Below are 27,524 nucleotides of genomic sequence, written 5' to 3'. Positions count from 1 at the left end.
TCAGCCACCAACAGTAGAGGTGCACTTCCTGGCATCCTCAGTTCTATCCTCACACTGCCCGCAATGCAGGACAATTTGGCACAGTGAGGGTTTCCTTTGCTAGTACTTTTGTGGGGCCTAAAGGGACAGACAAGCCATTTTTGTGGACAGCATGTCCTCTAGCTCAAATGAAAGACACTATAAAGTAGGGTAACCACAATGAATTTCTCAATAAACTGGTGTAAATAATTTTGATTTGGCAGTAAACTTTCTGATGCCTCAAAGATGCAGTGTCTAAATGCGACACTACCGTACATATACACACAACGCCGTCGGTTTCAATGCCAAATTCAAAAACCAAATAAAGGAAAAGAAAAGATTAAGTTTTATTATCATTTTAGCTGGGGACAAGCTTTTAAACACCTCTTTTCATCTCGTACAGTTAAAAGTATGTTGCTCTGCGGCTCACGGTTATGGTAGCCAGCATTCGTTTTGACAGCATACGCAAGGCTGGTAGGTATGAAAATACCTCCCTCAAATGTTCTAGGGTCCTATCATGAAAACTGTTTGGGTTCAAGGCATGTTCATGAAAACTGTTTGGGTTCAAGGCGTGTTAAGTGATGCCCTTTGATTTGGGATAAAGAGCATATACTCCACAAAAAGCGGTTGTCTGTCCCTTTAAAAACATATATAAACGGTGTTTAGTATGTCGAGGTGCAGGTGGACAACACGCACAGCTGGCTATCGAAAGGCTGCAGGAGAAGCAGAGAGGGGTATAACCTCAGGTGGACCGATGAGATTAGAAAATACGGGGGCAGTGAACAGATTCAAACACCGCAGGAGTAGAGCAGCTGGAAGTAAGTCAGAAAGGCCTCAGTCTTAGCCAAAGCTGTGCCCAGGCTATGAAGCACTGCACAAGAGTGATGCGAGTTAATTTAGAAACTGTGCTGTTCTTTAACATCTGTGCCCAAATCTCATACACAGTAGCATTATAACCTCGGAAATCAAAAGTTAAACAATCTGCTCGTCTGCAGCAACCTGCTGCAAGTTCTTAGTGAACGCAGTCAAGTTGTTTTATGCTCTGGGAGAACTGTCTAAGCTTGAGAATTTCTGACAGGAATAGGAAATTTCGCAGACAACATGCATAAATCGTGGCCCACAATTCACCTGAGCTTTATTTACATTGTCCTGGGCATGCATTATCTGCACCTCGCACAACTTCAGCAATCAACTGAAGCAGTGAACAGCATGCCATATTCTTGTTAAATCCTGTTCTTTGGAAAAGATGTGCTTTATTTCCTCAGGAAAAAAATCCAGGTTATGCACTGGAAGAAGCATAAAAGCAGCAAACAACAAAGTCGCATCCCGGTGCGTCGTTTAAACTATAACAAAAGTGAGCCCTGCACAGTTTTTGAGCTCTGTCGTGCATATCATTTGCTTTTGCCTTACTGCAATGTTGGAAACAGATATCCAACTTATGCAGCAAATTTTTCTTTTAATATTCTCTTTGTGTTGCCAATTAGTCATTTTCAAGGAGGAGGGGGGAGAGAGGACCTTCTCTGATTTAATTTTACACTTGGAAAAAATATCATCATCAACAACAGCCTATTTAGTTGAATAAAATGATTGCGCTAAAAAGGGACACGGACAGAGTGAGGGCAGACACACACGGCGCCGTGTGTGTCTGTCCTCACTCCGTCCGTGTCCCTTTTTAGCGCAATCATTTTATTCAACAATGGAGTACCAATGTGCCCAGGACGCTACACTTATTAAGCCTATTTAGGTCCACTTCAGGGTGAAGGCCTCTCCCGTTACCTTCCAACAGCTCCTGTCCTGCACCGCTCGAGCCCACTGTTGGCCACCGAATTTCATCCCTCCGTCATGTTTCTTATTGGCAATCCCCTTCTTCTAGTCCCTTCTTTCGGTATCCATTCTGTTAGCCTCATGGTCTACCGGTCGTCACTTCGTCTCGCTACATGGCCAGCCCAAGACCATTTTTTCTTAATTTGAACTGATATCTTCTACTCAAGTTTGCTCCCTGATCCAGGATGCTCGTTTCCTGTCCCTAAGTGTTACTCCTATCATTAATCACTCCACGGCTCGTTGTGCCGACAAAAGGTTACTTTTCAGTTTCTTATTAATACGCCAAGTTTCCGCTTCATATGCCATCACCGGTAGAACGCATTGGTTGAATACATTTCTTCTTAGGGACAGAGGTAGCTTACTCTTCATTATTTGTGAGTGCTTGCCGAGTCTCCCTGTTGCACTCCCTTTTGTATCAGAAACTTTCGCTTTGCTTGTTAAGAATTATCCCGCCCGTACATTCCTCATATATGTTGTCTAGGATTCTTATATAGGTATCTTTTATTTCTTGGTCCTTTAACACTTCCAACACTGCTCTGGTGTCTATTGGATGAGATGCTTTGTCACAGTCTATAAATGTCGAGAAAAGAGGTTTATTATACTCTAGTTTGGTACCAATCTTCCAGTCATCAGTCCTACTAGCACTGGTGTGGCTGCACCTGCTGTTTTTGTTGCTTCATACAGTGCTTGCGTTTTTGTCTCATGTAGTCCTCTCAGTACCAAAAGAAAAAAACAATCCATGATCAGCTCATCTTGAACTAAAATTCAGCAGTGCCCAAAGAATGGAACGTTTTTTGCCTAGATGCCAAGCTGGCGAAAAAAAATTGAAATCAGCTGCTCGAAACGGAAATTATTCTGCATGAACCACTCCAAGACACACTGAAGCTACTCCTGGGCTATGAGACTCGCCATACTGGATGGCTCCGGATTAATTTTGACAACCTCAGGATCTTTATTGTGCGCTAAATTCTCAACAAGTGGGCATTTTTGTTTTTCGCCTACCATAAAAAAAACAGCCACTGCGACTGAGATTGTGCCCACGCCCTTGGGATCAGCAGCACAACGCCTTAGCCACTGAGCCACCGCAGCGGGTAAATTAGAACAAATTTTACCATAACCTGGATTGGTAGTAGGCTTGCAAAACGTGCATTAAGTTTCAGCTCAGCTTGTGTGCCATGCCGCATGGCATATTTCACATCACGTGAACATTCAGACGCACCAGGTCTTTTGACTATGCAACAAAAAATGACTGCGAAAAGCATGGCAGCCAAATGGGCGCACGCTGCAAGTGATAGCCCAGTGGTCGCCAGCCGGTTCAATGGTATGTTTGCGGAAAACTCCACTGTGTTCAATATCAAATCCAATTGTCAGTGAAAGTGGCTTGTGACAATGCCAAATCGCCTACAAGTTCAATGGTCACTCTTTTCAATTAACATTAAAACAGTCGTATGACAGGCATTATAGCCGGCTGGCATCTAAAAATAACTCAAAAATATGCCTGGCTTTCTTATTTCATTCTCTCGCCACCTACACAGTCTGAAAAGTGAGCTTTCTTATCCACTAGATAGAAGCTTGCAAACCAGGTGCCACTCTTAGGTCGCAGCTAGACTGCTGGGACAATATTGTAAATGATGCACGGAATCAGTAAAAAATAACACTGAGGCTTCAAAGAAAAGCACAAAAACAGCAAGAGAAAACGTCGAGCTGAGATAGACACTTGCGGAAAGATGACATGAAATTTCTGAAAATTTATCAAGGTGTGTGAATATGAGTAAATGAGCAAAAAAAAATGCCACCGTCAACAAGACGCTGTCGCTCTAAGACGGCTTTCTTTAATTGAACACCGGGACCTTCGTAAGGCGCACATTACGACGGGTAATGCCGCCGTTTAAATCAGCCACCTGCAGGGATACCTGATCCGGCACATTTTCGAGCACGGTAATTCGCAGACGCGCTTCTCGTTACAACGCCGCCTGTTGCAACAATTCTCATTCCAGCCGTGTTTTTTTTTTTTTTTTTACCCTCTCATTTCCCGTTTACATTAGACTGCTTCACATACACGCACACAAAACGCCAAAAAGCCCCCACGCCGAAACTTAGGTTGATCGTTTCGGGCAGTACGAGAAAAACACGTCGTACGCTGTGCTCGAAATAAGACGACTTAAACACATGGAATTTCCGCGGTTTATTGCCCTCACAGTGAGATAACGCGACCCGAACTTCAGCGATTAGTATCCTACGTGACCTCGTTATTTTCGGGAAGACCGGGCCGACTGCATGGGCGTGATCTACCCAAGATCACAAGCACTCCACTCTGAGCGAAGATCACGAACACCACATGAAAAAATCAAAACAAAACAAAAATGGGTGCTGCACGAAACTGTGCACCGACAAAGCGGTAAACGCGGCAGCACGCGGGACCTCATTAATTCCGACAAATCCGCAGCTCGCGCTGGCGGCTTTACGTGCTCCGAAGGTGAGTCACACCAAGAAAACATCTTCCAAATCGCCGCCCAACAGAAACACGAAATGACACCTCTTTATTGCGAAGCGGCGAGACTTAAAACAACCCGACATACTTTACACCGTCACCGTAAACACTGCCAACTTCAGTGATTATGCCGCAACAGCTCGTTAACTTCCTTCAGTTCAGTTCAAATAAAAGTTCCAGGTAGAAGGTCAATCACGCAAATTACTACGTTCAGCAGCTTTGTTTAAAACAGACCGCTGAAGCATGAAAAGTCCGCAACGTAAAGCGCCTCACCTAGTTACATGAAGCAGGTGAAGCGCATTCCTCATGCGGGCTCCTCGAAAGAACGGAGAAATGCTCCGTAACGTCGTACGGCTGGTACGGCAACTGCTGCAACCTGCTGTTGCTGCTGTGTGCTGTGGCTGTGAACAACCCTGTGTGTGCCGTGGTCCCGTGGTCGTCAGCAGGTAAGCCACGGTAAGCCGCCGTCTCTGAACTACAGTGCTCTTCTTTGAACGAGCCTACGTTACCTGTGCTTGTGCCTTGTGCCTTGTGCCACGGAAATAATGAAAGGACAACAAAACCAACCATAGAGTTTTTTTTTGGCTGCGTCTGCTGCAACCCGGGGCTTCCGAGCCGATTCCCCCCGAACTGGCTGCTGCGCCCCACGGAAGTGACGTACGTCAACAAAAAAATTGCGTAACTGCATTGCACTGCAATTATTTCAATAGTATTGCATATACTTTTGGCAGCGACACATTAATATTTTAATATCAAGATTTATTTTTAGCCTGAGTTTATTGTCTTTTAATATGACGTCACCTAGTCACCGTGACGTCACGAACACGCTTTGTAGATGTTTGCATTATATTTTTCTCTGCGAAGCTCGAGTTTGTTACTGTTTTTGACACTCGCGTAGAAGAAGTTGTGTTAACAAAGCACTTTTTATAGATTTACAACGGGTTTTACGGATGACCTACGTACGAGCGGCATGGAGAAGAGGCCGAATTCGATCGAAGAGCGAATTTTGGCGTTTTGGCCCCGTACTGGCATCCGTACGGGTAGAGTTCACGTCTGTTCCGAGTTTGTTCCGTTGGCCTGTTTCATATATATTCCGTCTTCGCGCGGTGCCGAGGCAAGCAAGAATGTACAAGCGTTGGCGTTGTGTGGAGTCGCTCACGAGTGGTGCGGTGCTGCGCTGTGTTTTCGTTTCATGTGAGGTGTTCAGCTCCAAGCCTGTGTCTTCGCAAAGTCCGATGACTATTCGTGGCAGCAACGCGAAGTGCTGGTCAGCGCTTGCGCAGAGCGCAATGATTTCATATCAAATATGTACAGGTATCAGAATTGTTGCCCCAAAATGTGCAGCAAGGTACGAAGCACCGTGTTGCCTTCAAAACGTGACCGATGTGTGTGGTGCGTCGTAGTTTTCCAGAGGTTTATTGTTTGTGTGAAGCTGCTGGCGCCGCAGTCATCGATGCTATACCATCACAGTCATCGTTATACACGGTGTTGTGTCGGTATCACAACGCGAGGCAAATATTTTGATACTGCTCCGTACTCGACTTGCAAGTGTCCAGATTCGTGTCGCAGCAGGAGTGTATACGTGAATAATCTAGAGCCCCATCAGTTAGCAATGGTGCGTCGCAGTGACAGCTAGTTCTCGTTCGTGCGCATCAACTTGCCGTGATCCCTGTCGTTACAAGCGTGGAGTTACTATGGCATTTTCCGTGTGTGTTGTGTTCGTGTGCTCCAAAATTTACGATGTCGCCAAACGTATGTGATCTTGCCCATTTATGACAGGCTAGGTGATGCGTCAGTGGTTTCAGCAATAACAGGTGCTATGTGCTGTGTTGAACTGTTTTATCTACATTCTAAGCATACCATCTAGATGACTCTGCGTAGTTGCTGTTTCTATTTGCTCTAACCTCATTTGCCTTGTTCATCTTTTTTGCATGGTATTTTTTATTTATGTGTGCATGCAGCATATTTGCACTAAATCAGCCTTACGCACTTACCTGTACATGCCATAACCCTCTTTGCAATCACGTGTGCATGTGCCCTGCAGTGTTTCGTCAACTACTGTGCATTCTAGCAAAGATTGTTTACATGTCGTTCTGAACCATTGCTAATAGCCTGAATTTCCTTTAGTAGTATTACTAACATACCTCTTTCTTTCTCACCTGCTGGCTTCGTGTTGCTTTTAAAAGGAATTGATGATTTAACGCTGCGTCCAAAGATATGTTGGACAAACTTGCAAAAAACGTAATACACGGGATATACCTGCTAACTTTCTCAATGGCACAAAGCACGTACACTGATCACACAGGCTAAAAGTATGTCTGACGTGCTCCACACTCTTCGTCTGCTCCTCAATGCAGTCATGCTTGATTTTTACCCAACCGGCAAAACCACTTCTGCTCACTAACGAGCCAGGGTCACCGTCACGCCCACTTCACAACATATGGTGAAAGCAGTCTGTTCTGATTTTTACCCAACAAACCAAAACACTTCCACTCACTGACTAGCCGTGAAGAGTCACTGTTAATAATTAATCGTTACTAATCATTTCAGAAATACAGATGTAACGCTAGGGATGGTGAAGGCTGTGGTGGAAGTCCGGGGTGGGCAACTTTGACGGCGCTTTTGGGTTTCAATGCACTTGGACTAAGAACGGCTCTCACGGGGTAGAAGCCCTAGCATCCTTCTGCTCGCAAATCCATAAAATATTTCTCTGTCTATTTGTTTAGTGCAATACATAGTTGACTCCATTGAAAAGCACCATCAGAGAAACATGAGAAAGCGTTGCTTTTGCCTCTGCGGAATGAACCAAGGCGGACCCGCTAGGTATCTGCATCTAAGCATACACTGGGTGCTACTGCGCAGCCGACTGGTACCCGTTGGCAAACCTGCTTCTCACACAACAACGCAAACTGTTGCATGCGGCCTGCGCGCATTTTGTTTGCGTGGAATGGAATGGCTGTGCCAGCAGGAAGCAGCAAGAAACAGTCGCCAGAAAAAATTTCCATCGGCAGACTTGCATACTTCGAATGGCAACTGGCAGGCTCCATGGTTCGACACAGTGGTAATTCCAGTGTGCCACCAATGCAACAAGTCTCTCCATAGTATCAGGAGATTCGAATATAGGTTAACAAGGGTGGTGTGACAACTGTCGCCGTGCTGAAAAATGCCACAACAGGGGCTGTACTGTGCACAGATTTTTGGTTGCCACTCCCATCCCACTGAATTGTGCCAGCTTCCAAGTTTACCCCGTACCATTTCAAGATAACTAATGTTTGCTGGTGTTTGACAGATGCAAGCACCAGTAAAGTGTGTCTGTCGTCTTTAGCGCTAAAATCATGTTCTCAAGGGGAAACTGAGTTTAACGAGGTTGCGGGCCTGAAAGCTGGCAGTGCTCATGGGGGTCGTAGCAGAAAAGTTGCAGCATGGTGTTGTGCTGTTTTTGCTATGTTGATGTTATAAAGTGCATGTGGTATTTATATGGGTCATAGGTTTCAAACAAGGCACTAGTTGGAAGTCGTTGCTGTCTCCTCCCTTTGTTACACTTGGTAGTCGTGCTCTTTGTTTGCAAGAATTATTCGAAACTAGCTAGTGTAATTACAATTATACAACTAATTTTCTGGGAAGGAAATGCTGCCTTGTGCCTGCTAAAGGATATACCCTCTCTTGGCTACACCCATCGTAAGACAAGATAGCAACGCAATACTCTACAGAGCCCGTGCACAAGCTGCTGCCTTGCATTGGTCTGACCCACAAAATTGACAGGAACAGCTCCCCAGGACTGATCCCGAGCAAAGGTTCTGGCTCGCTCATGCCCCTCAACTTCACTGAAGTCAATGAAACCTTGCTACACAGGCTGCGGCTTGAAGTAGCATTGACCTGAAAGTATCTGCACACAATCGGACGCGAGGACAGCCCAGACTGCCTTCTGTGTAAGGCTGTACAGAGACAATTGATCATTTGCATAGTGTTTGACCAAGGTATACTAGTGGGTGAAAAGACCTTGAAGCAGCCTTACTACGCTTGAATGCTTACCCTCTGTTTGAACGAAAGATTTTGGGCACGTGGGCTGACACGAAGAAGCAAGATCGAGCGGTCAAATCGCTGCTTGTCCTGTCTGGACTTTTGGGTATTGGTGGTGAAATTTCACAAACTGCGAAACTTTTTTTTATGGTCGGTAAATATGTTATGCGAATTATACAGTGATTAGTCTGTTTCTGCGCCCCATTGCATGTTATACATGCTTTAAGTGTACAAAGTTCATTGGTTGATTTCACTGTCATTTCTCATACCCTCAGTATTCAGTACCTTCCATGCCCCAGCGGGATTTAAGTAGCAGGCCCAAGTTCAGTTTCTAATGCTGGCCTCTTCTCCTTTCAAAAATCTTTTACTCTCTCTACCTCTCTCTTGCCAGCATGCCAGGTGCTTGTAACAGTTTACTAGGATTCGCAACGGTCAACATACGATAAAAATTACTTATGACTACTATCATTGCTGAAGTTCACTGCACTCAGTGTACTAGGGTGTTTGGCGCACAATAGTAATTATGACTGCAGACAGCCTACAGACAACTTACATTTCTTAAAGCCCACATTTAAATCTTGCCACGCACTCGTTCTTGCCTTCACTTCGATAAGGCTGTCACAAATTGGTTGATCAGCTGAACATGCTGGAAGGGATGTTTTTCTACACTCTGAATTAATGTTTGATCAACGTGCATACATTAAAGCATTTGGCGTGGTTCTTCCTTTTTATCTCTTGACACCCAGTGCAACCAATGAGCTGGTCAAAGCTGTGGCTTGTCATGTGTGTTTCCAGTACATAATGGTGCATTCTGCCTGTTGCCAAATCCAACTGCAGAAAAGTTCTTAAGCCCTAATGCAGTGCTGGCAATGGTCTTTTGTGGGCTATAAAAGGAAAATGTACTGGTTGTCGATCAAATAAAGTGAGTCATTTTTAAATGTTTCTTCCCAATGCCTGATGTGTTTTCTTGGAGGTTGCGTGTTTGTTTAGTCCTTTTGGGAACAGAAGGGCATGTATGGCTCATGTGTTGGCCATGAGACTAATCAGCATTTGAAGGTTCGTGGGACAGGTACAACTTGTACAGCTGGTGAGCGAACGGATATAACTATTACATTTTCGATTTTCTTGCAACATGTTACTAGCATACAACAATTAGGATTTATAATTTAGCTGCAGTTCTTTTTTATGACAATACTGCTATTGTGCTCATTATAAAATGAATAATTATTCAAGAACAGTTATACAATGTCAAAGATGTTTCATTTAAATGCTGCTAGTGTTAAGACCCAAAAGATAAGTTTGTAGCATAGTGTTCTGAAGCAGCACCATGAATAAGGCATGCCATGGTGGAGGGCAATGAATAAACTTATACCACCTGGAAGTGTTCAATCAACAGCAAGATCACTTACTCACGGACAGCTGTGTTTTCCGCCTCCTTCACAAAAACTGGTATGCCCAGGAAACCTGCTGCCTCGTGTTCAGTAGCGCAACACCTCAGCCCATGGGCTGCTACTTTGGATTGGTGTTTGTGTTGACATTAAATACATTTAATGCTCTTAAATTCCGCATAAGTTTTTACGAGTGCCCTTCCGTGTGCATAAATTGAAGGCCAGCAACAATGTGTGCGGCGCCATCAGAAAACATGTCATAGTTACTCCCGCCGTTTACCACCCACGCGTTTTGCGATGAGCGTCCGGCATCGTCTTGGCTTGCGCGTGGTGCTCGCAGAAATACCAAGGAAACAGTCACGTGCGTCCGCGGCACAAGGAAGAGCACAAGACAGCTCGCAGACGCCCAGCTCGCGAAGCCGGTTCTAGCGCGTGCCGACGCGTTCCACTCTTGGAGGAATGGGAAAGCCTGCGGACAAAACGATCCGGGTCAACCAGTCATGCATGCGGAAGACAGATGGATATGACGATGACTACTACTGCCACAGTGAGAAGTGACGGCGACGACGGAACACGTGAATAAATTGGTGTCGTGCTAACATAAAAAGAAATCCTCCAGCTTCGCCTTGTGTCACTTAGTGCAAGTTTCACCAATTTTAAAGACGAAGGTGTAACATCAAACGCGCAAAGTGACCGTATATATACGTGGCCGTCGGCGGGGCCCCCGATGTATGGACTGGTGTACGACTTGAACTCATTTCGCCAGAGCAGCAGCCAAATCCTCTCACCACGGCGCTAAACCGGCACCTTGGCAGAATGGAACCTTGCTGCCACGTGCTGCCAGGCTGCACGTGGCAGCACGTACGGATGCGCACACATAGCTCTTACTGCGGGGGAGCTTCAGCGTGATGAGCATCCAGTCTGCTTGTCAGAAAACGAAGGCCTGAGTGCTTTTTTTTTTTGGACAGCAAACGTCACATGGTTGGCCGGTTCTTCAGCACTTGCAGTGGTGGGCTGTTGGACAGCTGCTGCTATGACCAGAAGCAACACTACTTCCATGACGTTTGTATACGTAATTATGTGCAACAACGCTGTTATCAATTTGGTGCTGACAGGAGCTGTGGGCACAGTTTATGTGAAAGACCATTGTTGGCGCTACATTTGCTGCCCTTACCAGCGTGTCACGTGTGGTACAGAGCTGTGCTCTCGCTGTTTATTGATTACGAGCACAATTTTTATGAAGTTGGTGAAATGAAGTACAGTGTATCTCCTGGATTGGTCGGTGCTATCCTGCTTCGGCGTGGTTCTTCCCAGGCCATCACTAACAAGGGTGGCAATGGGAAGCCAAAAGCCAAATTTTTTGACACTTTGTGATCAGTACTTGTAGCACTGCAGTGTATCCCTTGCAACTTTGGAAGCTCGGAAAAGTTGGTACAACATGACCAAATATACAGAGTTGTAGGCACGACGAAAAGAGGCATTAACAGTGTTCACTCCAAACATCTTTTTGTAACATCCAATAAACTTTAATTCAGGCCTCTTTTGTACCAGCTGTGCTGATTTCACCCCCCCAAAATAAGGCACCTGCTGGTCTTTCTATGCACAGAAAGTATGGTGAGGTTGCAAAACATTTCAGGCTGCTGGGCCAAAACTATACGGACAAAAACGCTGGTGTTCAGCGGCGCGTACTAGAGTGCACAAGAGCCCCTAAATAAGCTTATTTAGTGGCCGGAAGATCCAGTGGGTACCACTAATCTAGGCCCAAGAGAACTCTTGTCAAATGAGGGCCTTTAAAGGTATTCCTTCCGCCTATTCTCCCCACAAAAGCCACAGATTCTATGATCTAAATGGGAGCGCAAGCAGCCTTCGTGCAACACTATTTAGACCTTTGCCGGCAGCCTAGCTCTTCAGCCAGTGCCCACGTTTGAGGACACAGACCCATTCTTCCCTATTCAACCACAGCGGATCAAACCTAATGGCGTGAAATGGCGCGCGCACACACCTTTCAAAATAAAAAGAAAGAAAGAAGTGCGGTTACAAAAGCCGGCGAACTTAAACGTGCAACACAACCCTCCGAATCCTCCACTGGTTTTCTTCCTTTCCCGCAGGTGCACCGTAGATAACACAACACCGAACGACAGCCGATGTACCAAGGAGGAGAGTTATCATCCTGCGCTTACGGCGCGTAAACAATGAAAAGCACAGCCGACCTAAACATAAGTGCCGGCACGGCCACTTTGCACGGCCGGCATGGTACTTGGTACTAGCAGAGTCCTTCAATGCTTTGACTCTGGTACTAGTTTCGGCGATCAACAAGAACGACCAAATCCAAGAAATAATAACAAAAAACAGGTGACGTCACTTCCGTGGGGCGCTCCAGCCGTCAGCGATCGGGTGAGGCTGGAGCACCCCGGGGGAAAGGATCCCCGGGGTGCAGCAGCCTTTGCCTTTTTTTTTTCTTTGGTAAGCAACTGCTAAAACCCAAACCAAACCACGCGAACCCTATGCATCCGAAACACTTGAATATTATCACACACAAAAAAAAAACTCAGTAGAACTGAGAAACAGAATTGGAATGCGAAACGTAAAGGTCCGAGTCATACAGGAATTTTGTTTTCTTATTACTAACGTACTTACTCACTGAGCTTAGCCGATAAATGAAAATCAGCAAGCAACTATGTAATATGCTTCCTACCCCCTCCTCCTTTTCCTTGTCTGCTCGCGGCGTTGGCTTGTTAAGTGTAGAGTGAACTAGTTAAGTGTAATAAATTGTCGTATGCGGAGTGCCCTTGCCTGCTGTACTGTGGTACTCTGCTGCGATCATGTGGTCGGATACTTTACTAATATTAGTAATTTCGATATTCACCGCATTGCTGAGCGAAGGTATGTGAATTTCTACGCATGTTCCTCTTCGTTTATTGTAAAGGCTACCTGTGTACATAGCAGGCGAGCGTTAAATGTTGTAGTTGGTCCTTATCCTTGTGGGCACCGGGTTTTTTTTTTTTTTTTCCACTTATCTTTCCAGGTTTGACATGGCTAATGGTCTACAGAACCGAAAAGTACCAGAAACTTAAGGCCGAAGTTGAAAAACAAAGCAAAAGATGTGAGTGGGCTTGTGCTGTTGGTTTGTTGAAGTCGATAGTTGCAGCTGCTTTACACGCATTTCTAATTTTTTTGCCCGTTTCTGCTGTGCCATCGACCGTACGGCGTAGTGGAAAAGAAAAAAGAAGCTCACGGTGAGGCGGCAGCCCGACAACAGAAGAAGAAAATAGGTAATTACAGCTCTTTGGCTGCCGCTTGTGTCGCTATAACGTTTTCCTTGCTGAATGCCTGTACTTTCAGAGCGGGAGGAAGAAAAATTGAAAAACAATAACAGGGACCTCTCTCTTGTGAGTATTTGTCAGCTGCATAATCTGCAATGTTAAAGTGCGCTGCACGTCGAAGTAACCTTGTGCTTCGTTTGCAGGTCAAGATGAAATCCATGTTCGCCATAGGCTTTGCTTTTACAGCACTGCTCAGCATGTTCAATTCCATGTAAGTACGCAGTTTCTCAGTCCTAAAAAGCGTGCTGCCCGTATGCAGAATTTTCAGGGCACAGAGGGAAAAGGAGCACGCAGCAAAATGCCTCAGCCAAAGGCCTTAACTGATCAGGCTGACAGGGCTTCCCAAAGCACCCTAGGGTCTCACGAAGCACATTTCGAGCAGTCCCTCCCAGCAAAAGTTTTGTTGGTGATTGTATTATATTGGCCATGAAAGCAAGGTGCAGCTATGCTCCATTTGAGGGCCTGCCTCATGGGGATAACACTCATGCCAATTTCAACGCGACCAATCAAATAAGCTATGTAATGGGGAAAGTGGGAAAAAAGGCGCCAGTTAACCAGCTACTTTACCATGCTTAATTTGTCATGCTGTAAGCTTAATCTGCAAAGTTGGCTGTTGCTGAAAAATTGGCAAATTGTTGTAACAGCTTTATTGAGGGCGGCCGGGGTAATGGGTAGCCACGTGAGGTGATTTTGATGAGCAATATGACACATGTAACTGTATGGATTCTTTGACCTTTTTGGTGTGAGCGACAAGACAACACTGCCTTAGGGACCCTCCGGTGCTTACTTTTGTCTCGTCACTCTGTATTTTCTGGCCAGACAGAAGTGAACGGTGTGACAAAAGTAAACGATGGAGGGTCCCAGCGTCAATGTTACCTTGTCGCCTGCCCTACTACCATAAAGTTCCGAAAGAACGCCCACCCAAAGTGCGGAGATATCAAGTGAAAAATACAGGATGGGCGATTTTTCGTCAAGTGCGAAAAACTAGAAAAAAGTGGCCGCACCGGCAACAAAAACTGCGGAGATATCAAGAAAAAATACCAGATGGGCGAACTTTTGGCTCAAGTGCGGAAAGGACAAATAAGTGTCAGAACTTTACGGTAGTGTCAAGGGCGATGACTAAATGAAGCAGAGCTGCACGAGCATGCAAGACTAGTTCGCTCTGCATGCTTAGGCAGGGCCCTTATCGGCGATCGGCTTCTTTTCTACATCGCTTCCGCGACATTCTGGTGCCTTGAAATCTGGGGTACTGAAGCCATGAGCAGAACTTGACGCGGCGCAAGCTTCAAGGTACGCTAAGCCCACAATTCCCTTGAATCCAGCCGATTCAGAGGGCCATCTCCCCGAACACTGCCACAGCCTGTGCTCGTGCTGTAGCACCCAGCGTCTGACTTTACAGACTGGTGCCATGGCCCTGGGCCCAGTTCCTCAACAACCAGGTCAATGCACTCATAGTTAAGCTTCTCGCGTTTCTTGCCACATCTTGGTGGAAGATACGAGGAGAACTGCTTGTGAAGCACTTATTGATGATTTCCCCAAAACGTGGAGGTAGATTAACCCTTCGAGAGTCAAATTTTTTCGTCAAATGTGACCCCCCAGGGTTGATTTTTTTATAGCTGATTTAAATTCTTTGGACGAATTTATTTCAAGAAAAACTTGTAATTTTTTAGGGTGACCATAAAGTGACAAAAAAAACCTTTGTGTTACACACGCGTAGTTTATTCATGAGCAACACTAGAAAAATTCTAAAAAAAAACCTTATATGACTTAAAAAATCATCAGTTTCACGGGCACAAGACATGGGCAGCGCCCAGAGGATGAAACTGAACCGAAGCCGTATGATACGCAAGGCTGGGGATAGCTTGGGAGGAGTTTCTCCCATGGGAATCAGTGGAGGGGGGGGGGGAGAGGGGGTTGTATTCCCACATGCTGTAGTGTGTGCAACCTGATTCCCAGTGCTGACACCTTCATGTCAGTACGAGTGGCAATCTGATGGACAAGAGAATTGGTTGAGGAAGGTTTTCAGAGTTCTTGAATGATTTTAAAGTAATCTGTGAGGATGAAAACGTTTGATCCAGATAGGTTGAGAGACATCGAAACTAACGAAGTTGAGGGTGCATGCAATTCAGCTCCTAAAGAGATGGATTGGCCAGATATTATGGATGACTAGCGCCAGTAAAATATCAGCCTGTCCAGGTAAGCTAGACAAGAACCGCTCTGCAGCCGATTGCAGAGCCTTCTTTACCGTTAGTCAACCCAGATGGCGCCACCATACTGCGGAGGGCCGTTTTCTGCCTTTGCTTTGTTTCTGACAGTATTTGTACCTGGCTTGTTTTTGTTAATGAAAACGTGGCGTTCGCTTGACAAATATGGTCTATTAAGATACCGTTGCTTACACCAATTGGCCAGTGTCGTCTGAGACAACCTTAAAGCACCGCAGTTCTACCCAACTAAAACAAGCATAATGTGCGCAGTACCAACAGCAGTACGCATCGGTACTTCTACGTTTACGTGTGCTTTTGTGGCTTTCACTGTTTATCCCACCATTCTTACTGCTATAAAAAGAATGTGCCCTACATTTAAGTGCAAATAGCTCATTCGGCAAGCTTATAAGCCCTGCCTAATTTGCGTTTGCTTTTGCCGTCCTCGGCCAATCGCAGAGCTGCAAGATATGACATCATAGGTTCTGTGGCGGGAAATGAGCTAGTGGGTCGCACCGCCGTTCCCTTTTTTCCTAATTATATAGCTTCTTTGAGCGAAGTTGACGTTAAAAGTTGTGTCAGCATAATTCTAACGAAGCAATCTTTCGAATGAACCAAACTTTTGTTTTGTCTGCAAGGCCCTTTTAAAGATCCCCAGGTGGTCAAAATTTATCCAGAGCCCTCCACTACGGGATGCCTTATAACCTGTGTAGTTTTGGTGCGTTAAACCCCATAATCAGTCAATCAAACCTGAAACGCAGTTGTACGGCTTCAAAGAAATGCTAAGCAGCTTGAAGGAAAATTGAAGGAAAATTCGATCTTGACCGGGACGAATCTTCCTTACCTTTTTTTTTTATTTATTTATTTAATCTTTTGCGGTACTGTTCAAGTGCTTGCCACGCACCAAAAGGACAAGGACCACTTAAAGGGGCCCTGTAGACAAAATACAAGTTTGTTTTATTCTAAAAATTCTGTGTTTTATAGCGCCCGCAGCACTTGTGCGGCAGCAAACAATGCCGTATTCACTGAGAAATTATCACTGAGAAATTACACAATTTAGGTTAAAATTTTGATTATCTCGCCAAATCATGGGTTTGGTGACATCTGCCAAAGAGTCACAAGAGCGGGTATTCAAATGAACTTCCAGTGTGTCATTGGGCCCTGCAGCCTTGCTTACCGTCAGTCGTCCCAGATGGTGCTGCCATACCAAGCCGCAAACCGTTGTCCGCCGTTGCTTTGTTTTTGACCGTATTTTCACTTGGCTTGTTTTTTTTTTTTTTTCCAGTAGAAAGTAATCGTTTCGTGAAACATAGGGTATGCGCAACAAACAGGGTCACGTAAGACAACATCGCTTACGCCAATCGGCCAGTGTCATTTAAGACAACTGCAGAGCGGCGGCCAGGTGTGCAGCTAAAACAAGCATAGTGCACCCAGTACCAACAGCAGTATGCATCGGTACTTCAATGTTTACGTGTGTTTTCGTAACTTCCCTTGTTTACCACACCATTCTTACTGCTGTAAAATGAATATGCGTTACATTTAAGCGTAAATAGCTCGTTCGGCAAGCTTATAAGCCCTGCCTAATTTGCTTTTGCTGGCCTCAGCCAATGGCAGAGCTCTAAGGCGTTGCGCTGCTGAGCACGAGGTCGCGGGTTCGATTCCCGGCCGCGGCGGCCGCTTTTCTGATGGAGGCGAAAAGCAAAAACGCCCGTGTGTACAAGATTTCGGCGCATGATAAAGATCCCCAGGTGGTCAAAATTAATCCGGAGCCCTCCACTACGGCGCGCCTCATCGCCTGCGTTGCGTCGGCGCGTTAAACCCCACAATCAATCAATCAATGGCAGAGCTGGCTGGCATGACATCATAGGTTCTGTTGCAGGCAATGAGCTAGTGGGCCGCATGGCCATTACCTTTTTTCCTAGTTATATAGCTTATTTGAGCAAAGTGTGCGTTAGTAGTGGTGTCAGTATGATTCGAATGAGGCAATCTTTCGAATCAACCAAACTTGTGTTTTGTCTGCATGGCCCCTTTTAATTACTTTATTAGGTAATACCCTGGGAAGGTGCTTGCAGCACTGCATTCAAGCAGTCTTTCCCACTGAACTTCTGCAGAATTTGAAGACGTGAACGGAAACCAATGACACCTGTGTTAACTTTGGCTGTACCGCTCCTCACTGCATGTGAGGCAGCATTGCTGCTGCCTCACATGCAGTAACGGACGCATCCAACTGGGGCAAGTTTCCAAGATGCAGTGCAGGTGGCACACGGGGAAAACTAAGGCGGCTGCCGACAGAAATCGGGGTTTTGCAAGTCTGTCTGTCATTGAGCCCTTCCGTAAACATGCGTTGAGAAGTGCAGTTGGCAACCACTGGAAAATCTGCTACATCTCGTGTGCTTCTTCGGTGTACACACTGCTTGACGAGGTGATTGGGCCATGGCATAACACTGGTTTCAGACCTGCCCAGCTGGCCACCTACATTGCCTCTCATTTGGTGCCTGGCTGCTGGGAGCATTTTTATAACCTGTTATCGGAAAGGCAGGGCAGCTTCTGCAGTACGTGATGGTACAACTACAGGTGGTTTGGTGGGCACTGTTCAAGTGTGGTAATGAAGTGTCCATATTTTTTTTGCAGTGAGAGCTGTTTGAGGCACACTTTGTAGACTTAATGGTTCCACGATTCACAGGCTTCAGATTAACAGTTACGGTGGGGAGGCAAAATTCTTTACCAATTCTCATCCACCTCCCACTGCTTTCATATATAAGGAGGATACTTCGGCCGCAGACAACTGCAGTAATATGTGTTATTCATGTGTCTGAATGTAATTTATACCACAGTTAACCACTAAGATTAATCAGATATGCCAAGCTTATCTCGCTCACTACAATAGACAGTTTCAGCCTAAGTTTGAAACAAGGAACATGATATGAGATGCCACTGATTCTGCCTCCATTTTGGCTCATGGTGTTAAAAAAAAAAAACTGCAGTAAGGTTAGTCTTAGTATGAATTTTATGAAAAAACATTATAGCAGGTTGATCTGCTATGATATTGCTGCAGCCTTATGCAAAATTGCAATTGGGAAATTATCATTCTCTATCTTGCACCATGTTGACTGCTCAGGCGGTCCCGGTCACTTTGCTTTCATTGCACAAGCACGTATAGCACAACCCTCGCTGTAGTTTTGTCACATTGAAGGCACAATGTCCGTGTTTCAGTTGAGGACAGGTCTTTGAAAAAAAGAAATTCCTGTCTACGTAATTCTTTTTCCCTGAAAACATAATTATAATCCTGAGCAAACCACATTGGCCAATTTATGTGCATGGAAAATGCATATAGCGATCGCACCTGTCAGTTTGTCCAGTTCTCAATGGTTCATTTCTGGCACCAGTCCAGCTTAGCAGATAAGATAACACAAAGTTGGCTATGTACCATTGTCGGCACTGGTATGAAGGTGATTAAAGAGTGCATTTGTAAGTAACGTAAAAATAGGGTTAATTTTCCTGCAACTAAGTAAACGATAATCATTCCATGTTGCATGAACCTTTCCACTGGAGCTGTTTTGACAACTCTCGTTAAGGAATTAACATAAATTGACTTTTTGCTGAGCAAACATAGGCAGACCTTCGCAATCACAAAGTTGCACAGCAGCAAAAGAAACACTTAATACAACAGTGTCCAAAAAAACTTTGTGAATGTATAGCGCTAACCACATGGAGCGATTTTGCAAGCGACTTGGGGAGCAACGCGACTTGCGACGAAGTACTTTTCGCCGCGGACCAAGTCGCTCATCGAATCGCTTGGTTCTGGGTCGCCAGAAACAGTCGCTCGCCTCCCGGAAGTGGCCTCAGCAACTAGCCAATAGCAGAGCCCCTACTTAATTAAGCACGCAACCTCCGGTTTTGGAAGAGAACAAAGGGGGGAGATTTGGCGCACGCGCAAAATCCGCGCAGACTGCTTTTGCGATGGAGTGGCAAAGAAAGCTTTGCATGGCAAAGCTTGTGTACATGCTGAAGCAGAAGCAAGAAGGCTCCCGCACACACTGGGTAGCTCGAAACGTACATTTCAGTGCAAACATCACAGCATACACGGATTGCATTCTGCTACAGCAATGCATACAGTAGAGAATTTACTTAGGTTATGTCTTTTTTTTTTTCTGTTTGCTTTGCGGGGTGCAGGCAAGCCGTTGTTTACAATGAATTCTTGCTCACTAGTCGATCCAAGGTGTTCGGCGATACGATGCCACGTCGGCTCCTTTGGATGCATCGCTTTATACTTTTTATCCGCGACGTTCCACAGAAACTCATGCTTTCGAACTTTAGCGATGAGCTTCGCGTTGAAAATTTGCTTTTCATTGGCGTTCACGTTGGAGCCGAGAGACGAGGCGCAGAAGGAAAAGCGCGCGCTATCGCAAACCCAAACCAGTTTTAAAGATGCAATGAAGTGCAAAAAACAAGGTAGAAAGGCGTAATACATTTTAGTCATGTTTTTTTTATGACAAATGAACAAATAATCTCTTGCTGTCGCACTATATATATGTTTGTAAACAGCCAGCGTACCAAGCGCGTTACTATGCGCAGTGCGGCAACATTGAAATCGCCGTCCTCAGTCGCTCGATCCGTCGCTGTCATGTGGTTGCCTCGGCGAGCGACTTCGGATCAACGACTGCGGATCCTAGTCGCGTCGCTCGTCGCGTTGCCGGAAAAATCGCTGCATGTGGTTAGCGCTTATAAAATCAAGGCTTTGGAGCAATTGTGCCAAATCCAAACGAATTGCTGGCATGTACTTTGCTACTTTGCTTTGGCAGAATATATAGTGAGCATGGGGATTGTGTTTAGCTGGCGGGTTAACCTTAACTAGACCACTCTTGTGCATATATGTACTGTTTACACTTATTGTGTTCTAGCTTTGTAAAGGCAAGATGGGAAAAAAAGTGTCACGTTACATGTTTTCCTTTTCTTTTCTTTTTTGTGTCATTTTGTTGTCTAAACTGTGCCTATTTTAGAATTATAAAAAAGACACCCAGGTAGTCCAACTTAGCACCGGGGCTTTCGCGAGGATGAACTTGGCACGTATTTTGCTTTCGCACGGAAAACTGTTACATCTATTGTGTAGCGCACATGCTTGAAGCTTAAAGTGCAGTACAAAATATGTAAAACATGTTTTGATATACCTTATGCAAACCAGTGGAACATTTTGATGTCTATGATGCTTCAACCAGTTGCATGAATAATAACTAGGTGTCATAAATTGAGTTTGCTTCCGTGTGTGCTTTTATTGGAGTGCACTGGCTTTGCGATGCTAAAGGTGGAAGAAACCAAGTGAAAAACGGGCATTTCCAAGGCAACCCTGTATCATTCTAAGGAAGCAAGCACAAAGCCTGTGCGTACGTGTGTCTTCATTGACAGCAGGGAAGCCTTGCTTTTCTTCTTCTTGACACAGCGACGAAGACTAGTGGAGTAAAAGGGAGAAGCTTCTTTTGGGGGCAAGCAAGTGGAGTGCACATGTGCTGATGTGCCAAACAAAACAAACAAACTTGGCGGGGCAGTATAGTTTCACACTGTCTCTCCTATTTGCTAATGGGGGCGACCACCCACTGGCACCGTTGCGGTGAAGCTTGCGCAGTGTTGAGCTGCGTGAACGTCGTTAGAACGAAGGCAAAAAGTTTAACGTCACAGTGTACGAGAAAAGACCGTAGGCTTGGCTGACATTAGGGCACCAAAGCAGTCTCCGCCACACTGGGGCTGGCTCTGGGCAGTTTAAGAACAGCTGTGTGGCACCAACTTTAGTGGGGAGGGAGAAGGAAACGGCATCCTGAGGGAGAAGGGTAACCAAACCGTAGGTGTGCTCTACTGAAATGCTCTATTGGTGCTGCTTGACGTTAAAGCCTAGACTCAGTGAAAACTGTTACTTTGCTGATCTCAGTGGCAGCCACAAACGGGTATAAAAATTCGAGGGCAACTGGTATTTGGGTTCAAAGCGATCGAAAGGGAATGCGTTTATGTGGGAACCATTATAAAATAGATGCTTTATTACATTACTGAAAAAAAAAATGAAGTCTCGTTCAGGAGAGGCGTAGTTTCGTTAGTATTCAGTTTGCGAAGACAACAGCCTCGTTTTGTAGATACAGTAAAATCTTGTTAGTTTGGCCCCCTTCGATTCAGAAATTCGGATGATTTGGCATTTCTACTCCCTCACTTGAAAAATGGCCATTGCTCTATGGCCGTGAACCTTCCTTATTTTGGTCCAAATTTACGCGTGCACTGCTTAATTGGGACCAAGGCCTTCTCAAAACTTGAGTCGCAATGCACCGCCTGGCGCTCGCCCATTCCTTCCCCGTTGCGGTTGGCAGGATGTGAGTATACATCACGGCCAGTAAACAGCCTGTTGCAGTGCCAGCAGATTAGGACAACAATGGGACATTAGTTGATCTGCTACCCTCCGAAGTTCAGCTTGCTGTCTGCGTTGCCATTGATGATGGCGTTGTTGCTGGCCAGTTATGCGGTGATGAGGTCATCAACGATGGCCTCACTGTGGTGGAAGAAACGTCCGACGAAGAGGACCTTTGTGATGTCGTACTCCCGGCGGGTCGTACTGCGAAAGCAGTTGTGGATGCTCTCGCTGTTTTTGGAAGAATTCTGCTATGATGCTCCACGCAATACTCTTGCTCTGCACGGATCGTCGCGCTTTCGAAAACTTGCTCTTTCCGCCCAGCTATCCACCAAAAGAAAAGCTAACGTTACCAACTTCTTCACAAAGTAAAGGTACACATAAAATAATTGTAAATGTGCTGATCTTGTCGTTCATTCAATAATTCGACATTCAAATAATTCACATTGTTTTTACTCCCTAGAGATCCGAATTAACGAGCTTTTGCTGTACTGTTATTTCCAAGATTATTCGTATAATGCAACTTCATTTAGGTCAAATCTGAGGGGTCCAAGGGGCAAAAAGAGTGGGTGGTGTGTTCAGAGTTGTAAACAAGGAAGCTTGTAAGCATGCTGGCACTTGTCGTTGGCCACAAGCTTTTTGTTCACCTATAAGGGCGTAAACATGGCCTTTTTGAGAACACTGAGAGGTAGCAAGCAAATGATTACACCAAGGGTTTAGTCATTGGATAGAGGACTCTGCATCGCCACCAGAGGATGGAGCTGCCGTTGCGAAAAGTGGCACGACGCACAAAATGCAGTTGCCTGCGAGGCACAGGTGCGCTCGCGCCTTGCCCACAGCAGGGTCGTTCAGCACAGAAGCCAAATAATGCTTCCGAAGGAAATGCGAGGTTCACGCGAATGCCGACGAGATACGGCGGTAGCATTGAGTGCTCTGTTAGCTGTAAGACTAGTGACATCTATTGGCGAGTGGCCCGACAGTCGAAATGGAAGCGTTTGCCGATAGCTAAGCAATCTGCCAGCTGCCGTGTTTTGGTATCGGCCACAATCGGCTGCCGGCAGCTGGTAATCACTTCCCTCGTGTCTTGCGACAGGTAGGCTGTAGGGCGTTGCGCAAATTAGCAGTTAACGTCGAGGCACTGCTTTTGAGCTCGCTGGGAAGGCCTCCTGCCTGTGCCTGTGCGTCCCAGAAGGGATGCCACTTCCACACAATCATGGCATAGGCTACAGTCGATCCCGGTTGTATCGAGCTCCAAGGGGATCGCAAAATAGTTCGATATATCGATAATTCGATATGTCAAATATTTTCTTTTGCATAAGATTTCCAAGGGGATGTTGGGACTGTTCGATATATGCAATAATTCAATATATCTGGGTTCAATATGTTCGGGATTGACTGTATATCGCACACTTCTGCCACCACACGTGAAACTAACCCGTGAAGAATCTGCCATGTAGTGGGGCTCTTCGTTTGTCAGGTCTGGAATTGTGGTGCACTCCCCGAGAAGCAATCCAGAAATTGTTCCACATACGTTCCTATGGCAAGGAAAATCCTCCGACTATCCGTGTATCCAACAAGACTGCACATCGGAGGAAAGCCCCAGTGCCAGCTCCAAACTAATACCTTTCCTAGCCTCGCCCTCTGGCACAGCTTCTCTACTGTGAGGTACCCAGTACACTTCCTTACCTGCAAAGGGCACCCCAACCATTACCACTCCACATGGGAGTACTCCTCCCCAGTGGGAAACCACTCTTTCCTGCATAGTCTTGGGTGACCAGCGAAGACTGACAGACCAAAAAAGCTGAACTGCAGCGGCAAGTGGAGCCCAGCACCACCTTCTTGGAGCTAACAGAATAAAACTTTCCGCTACCATTTTAGCTTGTTCCTCCTGAAATGAGGTTGCAGCAGTCAGTAATTGAACTTGCACCAGCACAATTTTTAACAAGGCCTCTCTCTTGAACTGCGCATCAAAATATGCAGCAGTGTTTCTGCTGCAAGTGACAATTGTATTTAAAATTTTTATTTGTTAAATAAAACATGCTAAAGCTTTTGCACTTCTCTCTTCTGAAGGTAAATGAAAATGATAAGTACACTCGTCACGTAATACTCAAAACGAGACTGCACACATTGTGTCAGTGTGCTCCAAAAGTTATTCTTCCAGTTCACCTGTGCAAGCTTGTTTGATGTTGGGCTGTTTCTTGCCAGAAGCACTGCCGAGTGGGTAGTCCCCTCCTCCTTGTTTTCCAGGTCAAGCACTGCTAAACATGCAGTGAGTGGGTAGCACTTCCCCCTTTTCCTGGTCATGTTCGAACAAATACTGTTGACTCAATTTTCCATGATGCCAGAAGCCACACCCCTCTGCTGGAGTAACTCGGAATGCAGTACAATCTCTGCTCTGGCTGGCTTGCTTACACTTATTACAATTATTAGTACAGTATACGTCCTTAGGTGCTTTCATGATCGAACAGCAGCTTGACAAGAAAGTGCTTTTGTGATTCGTTGCAGTACGATCAAACAAGGCAAGACTGTAGTCTACTGCATTCATAAAATTATGCATTACAAGTAAAACTACATGCCTGGACTCGCAGCCAAACCTAAATCTTGGGAGGTTGGAGAGAGAGTGTAGTGAAGGCTGGAAATGTAGATCTTCACCTTTTAAACGCAACAAAGTGTCCTTAGCAGCGGTGTGCATGTGTCGGAGTACAAGGTTCAATTCCTTGCTGCGAAAGACATGCCATGTGTCGAGAATAACAAAGTGTCCTTAGCGGCGGTGTGCATGTGTCGGAGTACAAGGTTCAATTCCTTGCTGCGAAAGACATGGCCATGTGTCGAGAATTTGGTGCACATTTCAGATGCCCGGGTGGTCTGGATTAATCCGTAACCCTTCATTATGGCATGCCTCATAGTTCAGGCATAGCTTCGGGTGGAAAACACCAGCAGCCAGCCCTCCCTCTGTCCAGCAGTGTTGTGGAGCTACCACTCCGGAATTGGAATGACCCCGGATTCATTCCACCTTTTTGAGGTGCCAGAATGGAATGAGAACATTGCTTGGAGGAAGGGAATGGGAATGCAATCAAGCGCCTATTGCCCAATGGGAATGGAAGAGTTATTTTCAGGTGACAATGTTACCATCGCTGGCGCCTTCCGGCTACTTAATAGTCTAAGGTTGCATTTTAGAAGCTTGTTCAACTCTCCGAATTCTGAAAAAGTGTTTTTCAGGGCTTTGCTTAGCCCCAATACACCCTATTGGAAGACGTGTTGAAGCTAGACCAGAAAAAATATGTTCAAAGTTAGTGGTTTTTGGAGCACAAGTTCTTTCATATTCGTTTTTTTATTCTTCTGGCTGCTTTCGGCATTTTCGTACGTCAGATTCATGTTGCATGCATTTCTCGGTAAATCGATACAGCACCACGAGGCAGTATCTATGTTGAGGAATTAAAGGAATGGAGTTGAACTCCCGTCTATTCCAGGAGTGGGAATGGGCTAAGTTTTGTCATTCTGAGGAATTGAAAGGCATGGAATTGCGACAAGTTTTAAATCCTCGGAAGGGAATAGGAATCGGATGTGGATGCCCATTCCGCAACACTGCTGTCCAATCTACAACTCAGGGAGGCTACTGCTGCGCCCACATTTCTGCTCAAGGTGAAATGCACACACACACACCAGTGCAGATGACAGTGTGTGCATATGCCCAACCCCGGATCGTACAAATTAATCTTAGCCTGGATGCAGCTGGCGTGTGTAAAACCAAAAACTGGAGTTCTGGACTCTTTGGATATCTTGTATGCAGTTGCATTTTTCCCACTAGTTGCGCTGCAAGTAAGTGTTGCCACATGCTATGGCTTCTTTTTAAAGGTCTTTCTGGTCTCCTGATAACCTGACATTTAGTCTTTCATTTGTGCGTACTGTTACACCACACTTTCGTGTTTTCTTTCTTTCTTTTCAGTTTTGATGGCCGGGTAGTGGCAAAGTTGCCATTTGTTCCAATTTCTTGGATACAAAGCCTCTCGCACAGAAACCTACCTGGAGAAGACTACACAGATTGCTCCTTTATCTTCCTCTACATCCTCTGTACCATGTCAATTAGGCAGGTAAGCACCAACCCACAGTGCAGCGGAGAGACAACGTTCAGCCTTGTTATATTAAAAAAACTGGCAGTGAATGCCTCATAGCATTCGTCTTTCGATGCTGCCATCACTAGAATTTGCGACATCATTGGGAAAGCTATTACTAGCCTTTCTCCTAAAAAATAAGTAAAATATTCAGCTTAGTGAACTGCGATTTGCATTAAACTACACTTTTTCGTCTCGGCATGGTTACCATCTGACTACAGCAAAAGTGCATGTATGTTGCAGTTTTGGAGGCAGCATTTATGCTCAGCCGCAATAAGGTGGGAGGAAAATCATTTGCCACCACGTATAACACAAACTATAAATAAAACTGGTGTTACATGTGAGCTTCTGCAACACACTGCCTGTAGGCTGGCGTGTGGATGCGTGATCAGAAGGCTACGGAGTGAGTGAGAGGCCCAGGGCTGCATGTATTGAATATCCAGAGGCCACAACTCTGCTTGCCCAGCACACTCACCTTCAACGGTCCCGTGCTTTCCGTGGATTTTTAAGAAACAAGCAAAGTTGTGGCACAGCTGTTTTCATCGGGGGCGTAAAGTTTGAGGGTCCAGTGCAGTGTGCTGCTAGCTACGTACTGATCCCCGATTACACCTTTGTTTCCAGAACACACAGAAGCTGCTTGGTTTTGCTCCGTCGAGGACAGCCAACAAGCAGAGTGGCACCCTTTTCTCACCAGGACCTCAGCAGCTGGCCAGATAACAAGCTTAACTCGGAAGAATAAACTGTGGGCAGAAATCGACCGAGGTCTCCAGATTAGAGCGAGAATGCCGAGAAGTTTACAGTGCTGCAATGGGAGTTTTTGGACAGCAGTACATTTGAAGACCTGCACGATTTCTGTCCTCCCCCGACCACTTGTTTCATCTTTTCTGCAATTCATGTTACAAATTCATGCACCAAACAGGGATTAGAAATGCGCTATACTTCAGTGTCCAATGAAATCAGGAAAACGGTGCTTATGAACGACCAGTGAATACGTATATGTATGCAGTTTTGGTACGTTGTGACGGATGCCTGTTTACAAGGGCAACATACCATCCTCTGTGAAGTTGCACAAAATGGTTTTGTGTATCCCCAGTTTACACCACTTTGCATCTGACACCAGAAACTGCACTTCACTGGAAGAGATGTGCCAATGCGACATACTTAATAGTAATACAGCAGTGCATCTGGCTCAGGTTTTACAGTCAGCAGAGCCCTGTGCATTTTTGCTAAGTAGGAAGCTTGCCTCAATGGGACATCTTCACACACTTCCATAGAGCGAAAAATAGCAGACAAAGCACATTGCTGCTTTTAGGAAAAATCATCTCGGGCTATAAAATGTGCCCACTGATTGCAAGCCTTTATTTCAACAACTTGCACAGTGTTGCTGCATGATTTAACAGACTGATATAGCAATTTAAATTGCCAGTAGCCTACTTATCAATGGGCCAGCAAAAATGGAGCTCTGTGCATTGCACAATGCCAGCTCAAACAGCTATGAACATGGATTGCAGACACTATCCACCATTGCCTTTTCTGTGAGCCCTATTGGAAGAACAGCCCAATCCCCTTTTCTGTCCCACGTAAAAATTGAAAACACGACATAACGAATGACGAAAAATGGCAGCCTGGAGCTTTGCTGTGAAGTTCGAGACATGGAGCAGGGTGAAATAACATGCCAGACAATATGGTACAGTTTGCAGCATTGTGTAACAGAAGCTGGACAGGGCACTGTCATTTTCACACGCCATTTACTGATTTTGCT

The 27,524-nt window shown here is 45.5% G+C and overlaps 2 protein-coding genes across 3 annotated transcripts in view; one reads left to right on the top strand and one right to left on the bottom strand.

Annotated features, from left to right (window-relative positions):
* LOC144147543 (uncharacterized) overlaps positions 1-4,876 on the bottom strand; it is a 51,395-nt gene extending 46,519 nt beyond the window's left edge. The window contains exons 1-2 of one of the 2 annotated variants that reach the window (XM_077679569.1): positions 4,843-4,861; positions 4,607-4,746 (exon numbers count right to left, since the gene is read on the bottom strand). The gene's annotated coding sequence lies outside the window, so the exon portion shown is untranslated. Of the gene's footprint in view, positions 1-4,606 lie in introns of both variants that reach the window. The other variant, XM_077679568.1, reaches the window with a different exon arrangement.
* Positions 4,877-12,457: 7,581 nt separating this feature from the next.
* On the top strand, positions 12,458-26,628 carry LOC144147527 (calcium load-activated calcium channel). Its single transcript, XM_077679567.1, has 7 exons — positions 12,458-12,624; positions 12,767-12,844; positions 12,954-13,013; positions 13,084-13,130; positions 13,208-13,275; positions 25,597-25,741; positions 26,384-26,628. Exons 1-7 carry the CDS (start codon positions 12,564-12,566, stop codon positions 26,477-26,479), a joined length of 555 nt encoding a protein of 184 aa, XP_077535693.1. The 5' UTR covers positions 12,458-12,563; the 3' UTR covers positions 26,480-26,628.
* Positions 26,629-27,524: the final 896 nt, after the last annotated feature.

This window comes from Haemaphysalis longicornis, unplaced genomic scaffold (genome assembly GCF_048455015.1).
Source record: "Haemaphysalis longicornis isolate Haplotype H1 unplaced genomic scaffold, Haemaphysalis longicornis Haplotype H1 scaffold_1, whole genome shotgun sequence".
Taxonomy (NCBI): Eukaryota; Metazoa; Arthropoda; class Arachnida; order Ixodida; family Ixodidae; genus Haemaphysalis; species Haemaphysalis longicornis.
This window is presented reverse-complemented; position numbering and strand designations above follow the sequence as displayed.